Here is a 17202-nt window from a genome sequence, read left to right as displayed (position 1 = left end):
TCCCTGACCTATTTGCCCCTTACAGTAAATTATTCTGCTTCTAGACTGATATTTGTGTTCTATTCACTTTGAGTTGATGCAGCTTTTCCACCATGCTAGACCACCACTTTTCCCACAGAGCAACTCTTGCTGGTATGTGGGCGAAGCGTTGTGTCACTGTTCCATGCTAATCTGAAGAATGAGAGGGAATCCTCTGTGGTCTCTTACAAGCAGTGCTTTCAAGTAGATCTGTGTGGGCTGTGTTTGTTTGAGAGAGATGAATATGCTCTCAATGGTAGAATGACTTGAAGAAAGGGGTTTCCCTAAGCCTGGGGTGTAGGTTAAACCTTGAGATATATATACACAGATAGACTTTTGCTTCCAAACCACTTAGTTCTCATTTGATTCAGAGAGCCTTTATTTGAGACTGGTATGTCCTAACCTGGCAGTACAGAGACGAACGCCTTCCCTAAATATGGTGAGTAACATCTGCATTCATTTGAAATTTGTACTGGTGGGTCTTGTCCTAGCCTCAGAATGAAGTCATGTGCCTCTTTTCCCTTCTCATCTCCCAAAAAGAGCTCAAATCCAAAGACTGGTACTTTGAGGGTGGATTTTTTCCCTAAATTGTTTTTTAATTTCTTCATGGTATTTGTATAGAATAACTACAGGAATGTCCTTTTAAATACTTCTCGTGCATAAAGGTGGGCAAGGAAAGGTGGGTACTCGGTTTGACTAAAATTCCTTTTTTGGATATCGTTTCTGCTGACAGCTTGGGAAGTTTCATCTGTTCTGTGGAGTTCAGGATATTCCATGTGCTGCTGACTCTGCCTGGAGCAAGCACAGGATTCCCTTAGCTGGTTCAGTCATTAGGATATCTGCAACAAATAGTTTTCTATAATCCCCATGGAAATTATGTGAGGATGGGCTAGGTGATATTTTCCTTACTTTGTGGCTGTAAATTGCTGTTAAAGCTGCACCTCAGAAGAAGTTTTGATACATCTTAACCTTGAGTAGGGAATACTTGGAGCCACAGTATTACAACTTCCTTTTTCCAGGGCCAGTATTGTTTGCTTCCAGAGGGCATGTGTCCATAGTGCTGGGGCAGCTGTAGGAGCTCTAGGCTGCTCTACCTCCCTCCCAAAATGGAGCAAAAGTTGTCAGCTTCCCTTGGCTTGATTCTGGATCTTTAGGACACTGTGATATGCTGCTGGCAGAGTCCTAGTTCCTGGCAGCAGCAGATCCAGCTCTCCCATACCTTTCCAGAGGTATGGGAGTGCTGGACTGTGTGGAAATCAACTTTTCTGAGTTCTTTAGGACTGGTGTTCCTGCCAGCCAGGCAACGCCAATTATTTTTTGCAACTGGCTAGTTGGATTATTCCTACCTTTCTATGGGCTTTTTTTTTTTTTTCTCTTGTCCTGGGATTTCAAAGCTTGTTGGGAGGGTATGAATCTTATATAGAACAGAGCTGTATTCCTCTTCTAAATCAACCCTTATCTTCTTGTTAAAAGTTCACTTCTTTTAGGTGCACAGCTTTTTGTAGCTAGGTCTGCCTATGCCTTTTTCATGGCCACGTGGCCTCTGTACTTGGAGCAATCTCCTTTCTATTACTTATATTCTATCTCTTTATACTGCATAGACTCGAGTCCAAAGTCATGGATTTGATACATTCTAACTTTTGGCTCTTGGTTTGGATTGTACGAGACAGTTTCATCCTTTCCTGTCACAACATCACAATTTCACTGCAGTGATGTCTTCGTTAAAACTTGTTCAGCAAAAAAAACATTTTGGGTACTTTCAACGAATATCATAGTTACTAATCTTGCTGTTATCCTGCAGCCTTTTTCCTTTTCAATTCTGTTTTTATCTTTTGGAAAGCTTCCTATCCATACTTTGGCAGTGAACAATAATACAAAACTATTTTTTACCGCATAATTTAGAGTTCACATTTAACAAATAACTAAGTACTTCCTTCCCATCTTGCCCACCTCCAAATAGTTTGTTGTGCTAATGTAAATTGGACACAGATAATGAGAAAATACCATTGAAAATATGTTAATTGTAGGGCTTTATTTTATAAACATATTTTATATTTTTAAAATTAATTTGTATTCTGTGAACAATTGGCTTCTACAGAAATTGTGTACAATAGATGTGCTTAGAGTATCATGGACTTGCCACCCAGACCTGTGTGCACTGATTGGCTTTAGCTGAACTGAACCTTTGCCCATGAAGAAAAGATTTCTTCTAAATGTATTAAAAATGAGGAGTCTCATTTTTAACAAGAGAAGTACTGAGGGTGTTTTGAGGTAGGCTGTGTGTGAGTTTGATGGCTTGGTGAGATGATATTTGCAACTTCCTCTGGTCACTTCTTATGTGACTCTTTTGCATGTTGGAAGTGCGGTCATGATATTTTTGGCACTGGGCTGGTGTTTTGTGGCCTTTCAAATGAGTTTGTGTGCTTTAAACTCACTTATGCAGATGCCTGTGTGGAGTGGCTGACATGGTTAGACCAAATGTAAAATATGTGTCAAGCAAGCCTGAGCACAACCGTGGTGGTTTTTTGGTGACCTTTGTGCCACTGATTTCTACTTGAAGAAGGGACTCCTACTCATTGGGGAATAATTTTCTCATTTTTAGATGTTCTTGAGATCTTCAATCCAAACATGTTTTGAAATTTGCCGATTGGCAAAGAGAAATATACCTGTAAATTGGTTTTGTCTCAATTTCAATTCAAGAAAAGAGTGTTGTCTTGATTTTTAATGAAGTCCTGTAGTTGAAAGCAGGGTTTTGTACTCACCACTGACACTAATTTGTGTGTGTCAGCAGCAGGCACATTTTCACACACCCAGTGTGGGGGAGCAGCATTCATAGACCAGACTGTTTATCAGGTTGTGGATATGACAGCTCTGTGGAAGAGCATGTGGGAATTAAGTTCTTTAGTTCTGGGAATTTAATTCTTAAGTCATTGCAGCTCAAAATCTACTGTTACCCTAACCAAGGAGAATTGTACTTAATATTGAGATCAACTTAAAGTATTCGGTATTAAATCTTCCTGCATCACACAGGGCAAGTACCAGTTTCATTTTATCCAAACCAAATTGGGAAAGGCAGCTCTGAGGAACCTTAACTAACTCTTTATTTTAGGCAAAAATCAAGTTTCAGATTTAAAATTTGTGTTAGAAACTATCTTCTGTTGAAGTTTCAGCACTTTATCAGGAAATAACAGGGGGAGGAGACAACTGGCAGATCTTGCTGTGTTTGTGGCTTTTTCTAAGGCAGCATTTGTGTGTCTGAAGTTGTGTTTTCAGCAAAGGGCAGACAGACATGTAGTGTCATGCCTGGTTCAAGTGCTACTCTGAGAACCAAACCTGGGAATATCTAGGTAGGGGGGAGATGGCAGAAATGTTTTAGGTTTGTTTTCTTCAGACCAAAAGAGTTTGAAGGCTTTATTCCTGTTTTAGTTTAGTTTCAGTGAGTGTTGCTCAGGCTCACTTTCATCAAATGCTCTTTTATTTCTCTGTTTGTTCTTCCATTTTGATCACATTTACTGTAAAAACGCATTTCTCCCTCCCACTTCTCCTACACAGCAGCCACACACAAATAATGTGTAACTTGCCAGTTTGTTTATCAACAGCATTGATGATGGTGTTTGTTCCACTTTGTTTTGGAGCTATTTTGCAATATGGGTAATACTTGAATGAGGTAAATTTACTCAGCCTGGCTGTAACAGGCCCTGGATCTTTCAGAATAGAAAAATAAGTATTACTGGAAAGGTAACTTAGAAATAGGTTTATTCCTTGTGTGTTATTTGCTGGCATGTGCTTTAATTTATTTGGTATACATACTCTCTGCTTTCTGTTCTCTCTACTGGAACAATATGTCAGCTTATGGTGGTACTCTGTAAAATTGAATCATTGAGTTGATCTAGGCAGGAGAATCAAACCAGACCAAAAATCTTCTTTTCCCTTTTCTATATCTTTTAGTGTGGCTCATTTCTAGCATTCATTGTACATTTTACATTACATTTTACATCCCACAAAATAATACTTTGGTACAAATGAAATACAAGTTAATTACTGAGCAGGTTTGGGGGAAATAAGCAAGGGTTTGGGAACATTGGATGCTCTTAAGCTAGAGCTGGACTTGGAGAAAGAAGAAGAGAGTGGGGCAAGAGTAGTGCAGGATTTAACATTTACTTTAAGAATGTTTGTGAAATGCATTTTGGAAAACATTTTGAAACACCAGTGTGATGAGCGTCTGTCTGGTTGCAATTAATTTTACAGTTAAGATTTCATTAGAATTAGTGAGTCTCATTGTCTTTCTTTAACAATGTATTTTTTTTCCTCTCCAATTGTGTTTTTCTATGTGGAAAACTTGTTTTTATTGCAAATTAATACTCCAGCCAAAAAAAAAGTGCTTTTTTGACCTAGTTTGGATGTATCTAGGAAATATTTCGGGCTTGGAGCCATGGTGGGTGAGCACCAAGGAAATTCTGCACATTTTTTAACAAACATTCCCTATTATTGTCAAACCCCATAAATCTGTGAGCAGAACTGATTCTGTTTTACTTCAGGGTGTTCCTGTTCTTAAAAACCTTGACAGAAAGCAGAAAATGTACGTAATTCTGGGCAATCCTTTACATGACCATTACAACCCCCTCTTTTACAGAGCCTTAATTCTTTGAAGTAGCTGAATTTTATCCATCTTGGCTTCAGTCTGCCAGATCTAATAAAAACCTCCAGGATTACATTGCATATTATGGTTGTAAAAACTTGTGGTTGTTCTAATAACAAACACTTGCATGGAGTGCAACAACTGGGTCACATCTCATTCGTTCAAGTTCACAAGTGGAGATTTGGATTTTTAGCTGCAAAATCTGCATATGACTAAGAGTCAGGAGATGTGCACAGCATCCCCCACCCCAGCAGTGTGAGCAGCAGGGCTTCTGGAGAACTGCATGTTTACACTGGCTGGGTGTGCAGCTGGGCCATGCAGGGATGTGGGATTTGTCTGCTTGAGCAGCTCCTTTCTGTGCCTTTCCCTAGCATGGCAGAGCAGGGACACAGAAAACCTGGAGCTCCTGCTCTGCAGCCACAGAGAGCCCCCCAGCAGCAAGCAGATATTCCATCCTGTGGGATAAATTAGAGCTGCAGTAGCAGTCCGAATTCTATGGTGTTCTGGGTTGGTTTTGTTGGTTTTTTTTTTTTTAATTCTGATTTCCTTTAGTAATTTTGCTTTATTTTTTGTTTTTTTCAGTGGTGGTAGAGAATGTTCATTCCAAGTCAATATTTTTCAAATTTGATATATTTTAAATCAGACACCTACAGGCCAAGTTTAGAAGCTCCAAAATAAGGCTTAATCCTCATTACTCCCTAGTGTCTGCAGCTCCCATTGGAATCAATCAAATGCAGCTTTCCATACTTCAACATGATTGTGTTATGATTAAACAAACACTCATAAAACACAGACAAGCTGGAATCAAGTTTCACATGAAACTGAATTGACATTTTTTTTCTTAATAGGAACTTTGTAATTAGTGATTACCAGATGCACCTAGAATGTGTGAAATGCCTGCAGGAATTGGAATTAAGAATGGGGAGAGATGCCAAACACCTCAGATCTTCTGCTGGCAACCTTTCATTTTAAATTTCTGCCCTGCACATAGATGAAGCAGCATGGTTTCTATAAAATGTTCAGCTGTGGTTTCACATTAAGTTGATGTTAGCAATAAAGAGAGTGTCTTGTAATTGAAAACTTACTTGCTTATAAATAGTGGGTTTAGGTCTTGATGGCACCCCACTTTATTTCAGTGGTCACCTTGCTGTCCTTAATATAGGTCTTATGAAACCTGTCAATTTTCAGTTCCAGCAACTATCATAATGATGTTGTTTGATCTAAAGAGAAGAATAAGGCTTCTGGGCTCCTCTTCTGTTAAACTAGAGGTGACTGAGGAAACATACTCAGGGCTGTCACCAGCCTGCAGCACAGGAGCAGCATGACTCCTCTGGATGAGGTGGTGTGTTTGGCTCACTCATCCTAATGTGAAATGCTTATTGTTCCCTTTTCTCTGGGTGGGTGGTTTGGGTTTTTTTGTTTCTCTCCCTTCTCTTTCAAGATGCGGTGCTGGACAGTAACTGGCCTGACCAGAGAGAAGCTTGTTAGGAGCTTGTAGAATACTTGAACAACACACTTGTGTTCACTAACTTACACATGGCTCCTTTTCTCTCCAAGCGATTTAGATCAGAGACATTACTCAAATTCTCTTCATTTTGGAGCAGCAGTTTCACTGGACACTTCCATGAAGCATATGAACATTTTGGACAATGTGAGGACATGCTTGAATAGATTCTAGAGTGTGAAAGATAATTTGTTCATTAAGGATGATCAATAAAAGCCCTTTTTGCAACACTTCCAATGTTCCTGCGACTGCTGACAGCTTTGTTCCTTGGGTAGATACTTGTCACTGCAGCGAGAGATCCTTGTTGCTCCTGCCCTTGCAAAACTGTCCCTGACACACTGGAGAACTTAAGAGAGGATAGTGCTGGGAAGGAGGAAGTAGATTCCAAGCCAGGAATGTTAACCATTTGTAGTTTATGAAGAATAAAACAGAAATACAGACAAGACACTGTTATCTCTTCTAATTGTAATTGGATACTTAACTTGTTCTTAGATTGTTGATCTTTTTATTTCTGTTTAAAGTCTCCTTTCTTTCTTCCCTGTTCCTAATAGATTCACTGTGAGGAGCTCAGAATGAAGAAGAAAGGTGCAGAGGATTGCATGGAGCTGTACCCCCATCAGAGTGTTGAGATGGAAAGGTACTGACTGTCTTAATGTTACATGGAAAAACTTCTTTATTTTTTGGGCACCTGCTGTTTCACAAGCTAGTATTAGTTCTACAGATAATACTGAGAGTATTAAGTACAGTGCAGTGGGTGTCCTCTGTCTTTCAGCTGAGGCTGCCTGGCAGCTACCACAGGCAAGGAGCTGGCCTGACTTAAGAGAGCTGGCTGTTCCCTGTCAGCTACTGTATGTTACATTTCCTGGCTGCATTTCCAAATGGTTTTCATCTGTCTATTCTGCCTGTGGTGTTAGTAGATCACTGAAAATACCTCAGCTCTGTGTGGAAGACCCAGACTCAAAGGAATCATGGGCTTGTTTTCCTCCAAAAGTTCAGCCCAGCTGTGAGCCCAGGTCAGCAAGGCATTGGTGAAGAATCCTCATCCTGGCCTGGGCTGAAGTAGGAGGCAGAATGGGCTGTTTGTGCTGATGCCTGATTCAAAAGAAAGAATATTGGTGGCAAGTACCAGTTAAAAATGTTAGCTGTGCAACTGTGTTGTATCAGAGTCACAGCTTTCCAAAGGAACAAGCACATGTGAAACAGACTCGGGCTACAGCTGTATCTGTAGGGCAAGCAGCCAGTCCAGAAGGGGCCATGGGAGGGACACCATTCCGAAAAGGCACCTACTGAGGCCAGGAAAGTGCCCTGAAAGGGGCACAAGCTTTTCTGGACATTGATCTTCACAGTGAAAGAGTGAGCACTTGAAAACATCTAGATTTGTCTCCCTTTTTGTCCTTTTAACTCCTGGCTTTTAGTTCTTTCAACACTTTTCTGCCACCTCCCCACAGCTTTCTGCATGTGTGCCTTTCATTGGGGGAATCCATCTGCTCAGAAAGCACGTGCTGCTTGGTGGCTCTGCTTGGCCAAACTTTCCACTTGATTGATTTTCATGACAAAATTCAGTTCCCTTCCACTGGTGATCCACACGCTATGTGAGGCCTGGGGGATGAGTCTGGGTGACAGTGCCCTACTTGCTGCCTCTCCAGGGAGACAGTTGTCTGCAACTTGCTCATGGCTCATTTGAAGCCTGAAAAAGTTGGTGGAAATAATTTAATTGGCTTTCCTGAGGTTTGAACTCAGCCCAAATGCTGTCCATCAGGAAGACATTCAATGTCTTGGTAGTATAATTAGGCAGAAGATCCAAGTGACAAGGGAATGATGCTGTTTTCCTCATGCACAAGCTGTACAGGGTACAGGAGTGAGGCAGCAGCATGGAAACCTAATCCCAAAGGATGGGAACATCCAGGCACAGAGGGGAACAGTACTGTGTCATAAATAACATGTCATTTAATGCAAACCACCTAGTCGCGGTCTTCTTGCATGTTGCAAATTTCCTGAGGGGAATAGCCAAGCACTGAGAGACGCTGAATGCCTGTACATCAGTAGCTTTCCTTCGCTTCACTGAGCTGGGATGGATTAGAGGTGCAGCTTCACTTAATCACTGGGCCCTTTTTTTATACTTTTTGGCTTATTTTCAGTGAAACCAGATGTGTTTCCATTAAGAACATGCACCTCTTTTGTTGTCATTTGTGTAATTCTTAAAATTAGGCAGAAGTATTAAAGAATAATTGTTTCTGCTCACATTAACAGCACACAGCTTCTCCAGATGTGGCATTTGACAGCCCAACAGCTGCTGGCTATTAAATGTGCCTTAAAAGCCCCATTGCTTTGTCATAAAGGGAACAGAAGTGTAGGAATGTTTATGGGGTGAGAGGCAGATGTTTTGGCTACATCAGATTTGAGGGAAAGTTTAAGTGGTTTCTCTGCTATGGTCACAGCGCATGTTTTAACCCCTATCATACACCTTGGGGATCTCTCTTCTTAGGACTGGGATGAGATTCTTCCTAATCCCACTCTTACCTGTGGGACACCTCACTCTGAAGACAGTGCAGTTCTGCCAGGTAGATCTCAGCTGCTGCTGGGGTGGTTTTCCAGCTATGCCCTTGAAATACTGGGTGAATTTTTGGGGGTGAAACTTAGGTTAAAAGAGTTAGGTTGGAAAGAATTTGAATTAATGTGTTGCCTTTTTTTTTCCCCTAAAGTTTCTCTTTAAGTATCTACTCATAATCATCCAAGGCAGGTGTTCTTTTTGTGTTTGTACCAGCACAGCATGCTTTATGCCCAATGAACTATTTTTTATGGTGGTACATGTGAGGTGGAACATGGAACTAGGGGAGCTCAGTTTCAAGAGTTCTGGCTCAAATTCCCAAGCCTAAATTTTGAGTGGAGTATTGAGCACTGGAATAGCACCGCTGGTCCTCAGGAAGCTGCACCACATTGTAACTGTTCTCTGTCAGCTCAGATTCTGCTAAACTTGTAAGAGCTTAGGAGGCTGCAAATTTTTTTTTCTGTAACAAGTCTTTTTGTCTTCTTGGCAAAATTTTATTCTTCCCGTTGCTTATTGGACTGGAAATTCTTTGTTACTACTTAGTTTTAACTGGATAAGATTTTAATATAAAGATCCCAGTGTATTTTCATGAAGAAAAATATAAGAATTCTACAAAACTGAATTAAAAGAGAGGAAAAATCCTGTAAAATCATAGGGAACATAAGAGAATAGTCTCGTTCTACAGATAAACTGTCATTTTAAAGTATTATATTCCTAATTTTATTCCTATTTGAAGTCTATTTCTAGTACAAGTTAAATTAAAAATTCTGTAATTCAATCTGATTCTCCCCCTTACTCTACAGACCCTTTTCTAAAATGAAGTCTGTTATCATAAATAGGGGAAATAGTAGCAGAAACAATTTGTCTTGAAATTTGCTACATTTTTAACTTATCTGACTAGTTCATCCTCCACAATTCAAATGCAGAAATTTCTTTCTTTCCATGAATCTGCTCTTTAGTCTTAGCCAAGCAAGAATTCTACGTCCCAAATGCCCACCCAAGGGGATGAAGCATGTGTTCTACCATTAAACTCTGGAATTCATTTCCCATCAAAATATGACTCCATGGTGTTGGTGTCTGGCTGTAAACCCTGGCTTACAGCCTTTTTTCACAATTGTTTATGGTGTGTATTTGTGCTTTCACCAATCACAAGGCAATGACCCTGGCACACCACCCTTGAAATTAATATTTCAAATACAATTATATGGCTTTGGTATGAATATTGTGCAATGCCTTGGGACATGTTGTAGATATGTCCATTGTTGCCATGTAACTGCTATGAGTAAGGAATAATGCCAGTTACCAGTGAAAACCAGGGAGAGCCGAGAGATGCAAAACTGGGACTCTTATGGAGTGTGTACCTGCTTATTTGAGAAACTTCTATTTCTCAGCCTTCAGTCTATGCTGCTCAAGCCCGAGGTATGTGGCTCATCATGCTCAGGCTCTCAGCTTAAAAATGGAATTGCTGTAAAAAGTATGCAGTCATTTATAAACAAGCAATAATCATTACTTAGAGCATTATACATATTACAGTATTATAAATAATATCAATACTTATAAATACATAGGCCAGTGGAGCCGAGAAATTGAAGTGGTGCAAAGATGTACCGTGGAGCATAAAGTGAAAACCATTTTACAGGCAGCTACTTGAACGTGTGGGAGAAATGAAAATACCTTTAGTGTAGTGCACAGTGAAGTTCTGCATGGATGTGACAACCAAAGGGAACAGGCCAGATATCTTATTTGTAGAGGATATTTTCAGATAATGACATGGAAATTGTTAGGAAGGGTGGGCTCTCTTCTTTTCCTACAAGCTGCTAAAACTTGTGCTGGGAGATCAGCTTCCTTCATTACATCTCTACCTTGTGTTTCCACCTAAAATGTCTTATTTTTTTTTTTTTAAAGAAGGAAGTTTTGCAACTAACTCGAAGTTTACAAAGAGGAGTTAATATTCTAGTCTTTTATTGTCTCCTGCAGTAATCACAGCTTGCAATGTATAGTTTTTATATCTTTGTATACTTTAGAAAGCTTTAGCACATAGAAGGGATATCCTTTTTTTATAGATGGTATACTGCCGTATAACCACGGAAAAATGCTTTTAATATTTTCTGAAAACTTTTAATGGTACAGAGATGTACCTATGAAGTCCAGGAAACCAAGCAGTTTTGAAAATCATTCTGTGCAGAATCTGAAGGCTGTGTGCCCTCTAGAGCTCTCTGGGGGAAGCTCTGGTAATCAGCTTGTCTTGGTCTTGGGGTAGCTCCTAATCATGAGTCCCTTGATGTATTCAAGCACTGGGAGTATCTGTGTGCCCTGAGAGTCGAGATTCTAAATCAGATCTCCACACCAGATATGATTAATGTTTTACCTCACCATAAATGTATCCTTATGGTTATCGAAGTGGCTGATAATAAAATGCAGCATTTAGCTGCATGGAGTAACAGTTTCTCAGTCTAAAAATGAAGTAGCTTTCTGACTTTCATGATAATCTTCAAACACATAAGTATTACAGAGCAGCAATTGGTTTGTAGGGATTTGAGCCTTTTGTAATTCTCTTTCTTTTACCCAGGCACAGCTGGGTCCTGCTCTTTGCCCGGGTAAGTCCAGGAAGGAGAATGCAGAAAGACAGGATGGGAGCAGCCAGGCGTGAACATTATTTACAGCCACAGCGTCAAATTGTGGGGAGCAGAGTGGAGGAATGAACACTTCCTGGCTGAAAAGAAATACTAAGAGCCAACCCCCCATGTTTATGGGGTATTTCTCAGCTTGGTTTGTGCTCTGACCTCAGGAGGTTGTGGTCACACATCTCCACTTGCTGTGGCTGAACCAGCAGCAGAGCTGAGTGCAGCCTGCCTAAACACTTGCTGCTGCACTCCTGCCAGATTGCTGCTCATCTTTGACTGTCCCCAGGGCTGCACCCAGACATTGCTCCTTTATTCTGAGTATTTTTTTGTCAGGCTAAGTGGCTTTATTTGGCTTGAATGACATTAAGAAGCACTGGCTACTTTGCCCAAGCTATGTGAGTGGGATGTGCTGGCAGCTGGGGGCGGTGAATTGTAGCAGTGGGTGTCTGCTTCCGTGCTGTGGCTTTTTGGTTCTTCTGAGCAGCCTCAGAAGCACTGAGAGCTCTGCACAGGGTATGTGCACCTCTGTTACACAAAGCAATCTCAGACTGGGTCAGGAATTGGGGTCCAAATGGGCTAAAGATGCTGTTTTCCAGGGAACTGCACTTGAGAGTGCAGAGTGCTTGGACTGGCTGCTGCCTGAAGTCTGGGAACCTCAGCACAGAAGTGCTTAAAAAAGGAAAAAGTGCCACTTACCCTGGCTTATGCAGGGTTTTGCAACATTTAGCAAGGCAGAGAAGGGCCAGATTTCATTCGCAAGTTTGTTGCTTTCCTTCTGTAGTTTTCTCCCTGAGCTGCCATGCGGTGCCTGTGCTGCTGCTGGGGCTCACCTGCCACCCACACACAGCTGAGCCTTTGGAAACTGCTACCAGCCCTCAGAGCAGCTGCAGCCTCCTGCCCCACCGTGGAGTTCATGAAAATGTGCCTTGGAAAAGTCTTTCTTTTAATCCTCATGGCCATGAAATTACAGCTTGTCTAACTACCAGGCAGCAAGTCTAAAAATGGAAGGCTCTAGGGTTTTACTAGTCTTTATTTGCTACTGTTGGTATTTTATTTCCTCTTGGAAATGATTTTGTACCCATGCTCAGTGAAAATATATCTGTTACATTCTCTGTGTTTTAAATATGGAGCATTACATGAATCATTCCATAGTATCAGCAAGAAATTCACCACACTTATTTTACTCTTATGACTAAGATAGGTGGGTTTGTTTATTGGGTAATTTTATCAATTTTGCTTCAAAAGTTTCCTCAGAACCTGCACTGGAATCTGTGAGGATTGTCTGTTTAAACTTCAAGAAGTGTAATTGACAAACTCCTACTGCTTTCAGTTTTTCTGGTGGTTCAAATGAAGGATTTAGTATATTCTGCCTAAATCAAGAAGTAATCTTGCTATAACAGGTTGGGGATATTTTTGAGCCTTGCAGTTTGCTTTCTGGTCACGCATGAATTATATTTAGAGTTGGTTTAAGTTGATTAGGCAATGAAAGTCTGAGCTTGCAAAAGAGATGAATCTTTCTTGATAACTTGGGTTGATCTAGGACATTTAGGGGGTTGTGTTAATTATGTCTCAATTATCTGGAAGTTACATTCCACCATTACAGTGTATCAAGTGAATCAGCCCTAGTTGATTTAGAACAAGCCTCAAGTGAATTTAGAACAAACCTCAAGTCCTGCATGTCTTTAGCAGAGAGACTGAAAGAAAAGAATTTTCCCACCAAACAAATATAATTTTAAATGTTCACAACAGACCAATTTTTTACAAAATACAAATGTTTTTAAAAGGAACTTTTAAGGGAAAAAAAATTGAAAATGTATGTCAGGTGTCTGTTACAAAGTGTTAGTGACAGCAAAATGTGCCATCAAAAGACTTTGTGAACTGAGCACCCAGTTTTGCAGTTCTAAACCTGTTCAGCAATTTTGATTGCATTTTTGCTAAAGCTGAATTTAAAACTCTTGAAACACCATGTGAGTGAGTGAGTGAGGCTGAGGGCACATGACAGTCTTCATATAGTCCCCAAAAGGATCAATTTGCATTTAGTAGTAAAATTCATAAAGACTGCTTGTGTAAATTTTTTAAATGAGTTTCTGCCCCAAAGCACTTAGAGGCTCTGTGTCCCTGCTCTCTGCTTGTGTTGCCAGGAAGGAAGGGAGCAGGAACCTGGTGCAGGACCAGCTCTGCTATCTGCAGTCTCACATTCAGAAGAGAGCCTCAAGTTAAAGTTTAACCTTGGTTTTTCTTCCTAAGCAGGTGTGAAAGTAAGGAGCTGGATGTTGAAATAAGGAACCTGATAGGGAAGAGCAGCACTTACGAGTCATGTGAGGACCCCAAACCTCTTGCCCAAGAGAGGCTGAGCCCTCAGAGAACTTCGTGTTCTCTTAAGGTAAATGCAGTGTGCTTTTGCAATGTTTATCTGCCTGGAAAGAACGTTCAGGGGATGTTCTCTGGGAGACTTGATTATGCACGAAACTTTAGGATTTCTGAAATGATGCAATGAGCTTGCTACACATTTTTTTTTCCTGATAGAACTACTTTCTGTTATGAGGAAGAGTGACTGAGAAGGTACATTTTATAGTGCTTTAGAAGGTCAGTTAAGCCCACTGATTATCCTGTCAAACCCTGTAGCCAGATATAGCTTTTGGATAACACAGATCCTTGGAACTATGAACCCCCAAAACACTGTATTTTTTGTTACTTTTGGTAGCCCTGATTTAACTGGGAATGAGCAGAGGTGTGGGACACTTGTGGAAGTTTTAGATCAATAGGAAGAGAGGAGAAGGAAAATGATGATGATTCAAACCCATACTTCTGTGGTATTGCAAACAGAAAATCGTAAGCCACCTGCTAAGGCGGTTGTCTTTGCCTGCAGTGAAGCAGTGGTTAACAAGCCTGACAGAAATTTGTTCTAGGTTTCCCTCTCAGTTTCACTCCTCTCCCCTGACATGGAGAGAACAGAAGGAATTTCCCCTTTTTCTACAAACTGGGAACAGGAGGAGGGAGAGGAGTGGTTAAGGCATGAATGCAATTCTCCTGTAAGGGGTGACACACCTGTGTGACTCCAGCACGGGATGGGGAAAGGAAAACTCTGAAGGCTGTGCCCCAAGGCATGATGGAGGAAATTGGTGAGGAGGTAAAAGGGAGATGACTCTCTTCTATGAAATCTGAAATTACACACAGCTCCTTTCACATGTAAACCGCCATCTCCAGGATGACTCATGACCTCGGGGCATGAAGCTGAAACGAACCTCAGGAGACACCCTAGGGTCAGACCAGTGGGATTCAAAATGGCGAGAGAGAAGCCACAGGCAGGGATGGGGATTCCCAGGTGCAGGGGAGAAATAAGCATGGCGAAACAGAAGTCAGCGCAGAGCCAAGCTTTGAAATTACAAGCCACAAATTATCCATGATAACACCTGAGTCTCCATGTTAGCCTCCCCCCAGCAGAAGGAGATGTAGGAAAGGATGTGGGGGGATGTGGGGAGGAAAGAGAAAGGATGTGCTTACCTCGACCTGCGGAGTGCTGCAGTGCTTCACGCAGGAGACGGTGGCAGTATTTAATCTGTGGTGCTTTTATGCTCTTTGCATTTATAGAACTTCTTGCCTGTGAAAGGTGTGTGTGTGTGGTTTTCAAAGTTTAGATGCTTCATGATATTTCTGCACTAGGCACATGCTAGCTATTTTTTCTTTGTATTTTTAAGTCAAGCAACTTTTCACTTGGCTGGTTATTGAGCTGAACTTCCAGTGAGTGACAGCTTGACAGTTGTGATGAGCTTCAACAACCTGACTGTAAGGTGCTGCAAGTACGTGTCTTGGACTGTGTGTTTTGGGAAAGGAGGTCATATTTTTAACACCTTGTAGACTTTATGAAGGTTATGAAATAGTATTAAAAAAAACCCACACCAGAAAATATCAGTTTATGAAATTATGCTGATTTAGATTAAAAATGAGGGGAAGATTGTATATTTAGGAGTGAAGAAAAAGTTAATAATGAAACAAAAGTGTACCCTTTCCTATAGTGTCAGCCATTCATCAGGAAGTTATTTGTCAGAGCCAGCAACTCATTTTCATTCTGTAACTCTTTTCTGGAATGAAGAGTACAAATTGCTCTCTGCAGAATGGCATTTCCATCTGACCTTAAATCGCTTTCAAGACTAATCTGTAAATGTCTGTAAGCAAATTCCCCTTTTCAGCAGGATTTTTTTTTCCAAAAGAATTTATGGTATTAATGTGGTTTTAAATGCAAATATTTGAGAGAGAGAAAATGTGGGTCTGCAGAATGAACTCATTCTCAGCACATCCTTCGGCCTGTGATTCCTTCATGTGTACTCCTTCAATTGCAGCTTGTCCTGACGCTGCAGTCTCCATTCCAGGAAAGGGAATAGATTTGCATTTTTTAGATTTACAAATTATCATCCAATTATTTTCACAGGAAACCTGGATTTTTATCATCAGGTCTGAGTTTGCAAATGCTTATGTACTTGGGAGGCCATGCCCTTATGGTTAGTCTGGTGAAAAACAGTGGATAAAGGAAATCCTGAAGCAGGAGCCTGTGCTATGTTTGACTTACTTTGAAACCACATCTTACTCTAATTTTTTCTGGCTCCCACATATTAAGACACAAATTTGCATCTGCACCTATTTTTCTCTCGGAGGCAGTAAATAACTGAGCAGCACAAAAGGCTGAGGCTGACACACTTATGGAAGGGAAAATCCCTTTCTAGCGCACCACTCTGGTGAGGCAAGGGGGCCAGGTTGAGGCAAGAAGAGGCAAATTCTTCTTCTGGTTCAAAAGCCAATTTTATTCTTCAGCTAAAATCTCTCTTTTTTTTGCCATCTCACCATGTGCACTGGAATGGGAAAAGAGGTCGAGTGGATATTGTGGCAAGCATTGCTGACATAACAGCTTCAGCAATAAAGCCAAAAACAAAGCTCAGCTGAAACCTAAGCAAACTGAAGGCTCCCCAAAAGCCAGCAAATTTTTAACCCAAGTAATCTCAGAGTTAATCTAGCTTCTACAAGTCTGCAATTGAACATTAAATAAAAAAAAAAATTAAAATGACAAAAAAAATCCCCAACAAACTTTACAGCAGATGCATGATCAGCTCGGAGAAGAACAGAAAAAGATGACTTTGTAATTTTTTACCATTTTGTTATCATCAAGGAAAACCTCACATTTGCCTGCATCAAGTTTTTTAGTGGTTCTTGGTTTCACTGCAGTTACTGAACAGACAGAATTTTCAGAAGTGAGAAATGGTTTTCATTATCTGAATTTATGAGTGATATTTTGTAATACTGTGGCACAAGTTGTTCCCAGAATGAAGATCCAGCACTCTGAAAATGAGAACTTTTATCTACTTGTGGTGCCGAAGCTTGTGAGAGAATTCAGTGCTGGCCACAGCTCCAAGGCTTTGATTTTTCTCCCACTGTGCACTTCCCAAAGATGCCTAAAAGGCTTTTATGCTCAGGAAGCTCAGGTCTTCCTAGAATACTAATGAAAATATTTCTTATTTTTAAACAGGACATTAAAAAAAAAACACCCAAAGCTGCTAGTAATAGAAATTACAGAATATTGTAGAAATAAAATAGAAATTAATCAAAGGCTTCTAAGCTGTTGTATGTTGCCAGTTGGGAGTTAACTTAGGGAGATTCCCAAATCCTGCCATTTGGTTCCTGGGAAGCTTTTTCTGTACCTGGCAGATTTTTAGGTTTGTGATTGTGTTTACAGTCTGATTATCAACTGGAATTTTCCAGGCAGTTTAAAACTGTATATTGGGTTCGATAGCTTCAAACCGAGTATAAATGCCTTAAAATATTTTGGGGCTTTTTTGTCTTAGAAGCCTGATAGTTCTCGAAGAGGCTTTCTTTTAAG

General features: G+C 40.6%; 1 protein-coding gene across 1 annotated transcript in view; it reads left to right on the top strand.

Moving 5' to 3' along the window:
* Nucleotides 1-17202, top strand: part of TNIP3 (TNFAIP3 interacting protein 3) — a 54261-nt gene that overhangs the window by 14177 nt on the left and 22882 nt on the right. The window contains exons 4-5 of the mRNA XM_085057809.1: nt 6713-6798; nt 13584-13716. Of these exons, the coding sequence (XP_084913935.1) occupies nt 6734-6798; nt 13584-13716 (198 nt within the window). The 5' untranslated portion in view covers nt 6713-6733. The remainder of the gene's footprint in view (nt 1-6712; nt 6799-13583; nt 13717-17202) is intronic.

This window comes from Lichenostomus cassidix, chromosome 4 (assembly GCF_008360975.1).
Source record: "Lichenostomus cassidix isolate B80296 chromosome 4, HeHo_3.0, whole genome shotgun sequence".
Lineage (NCBI taxonomy): Eukaryota > Metazoa > Chordata > Aves > Passeriformes > Meliphagidae > Lichenostomus > Lichenostomus cassidix.
The sequence above is the reverse complement of the archived record's forward strand: the minus strand, read 5'-3'. Positions and strand labels throughout refer to the sequence as shown.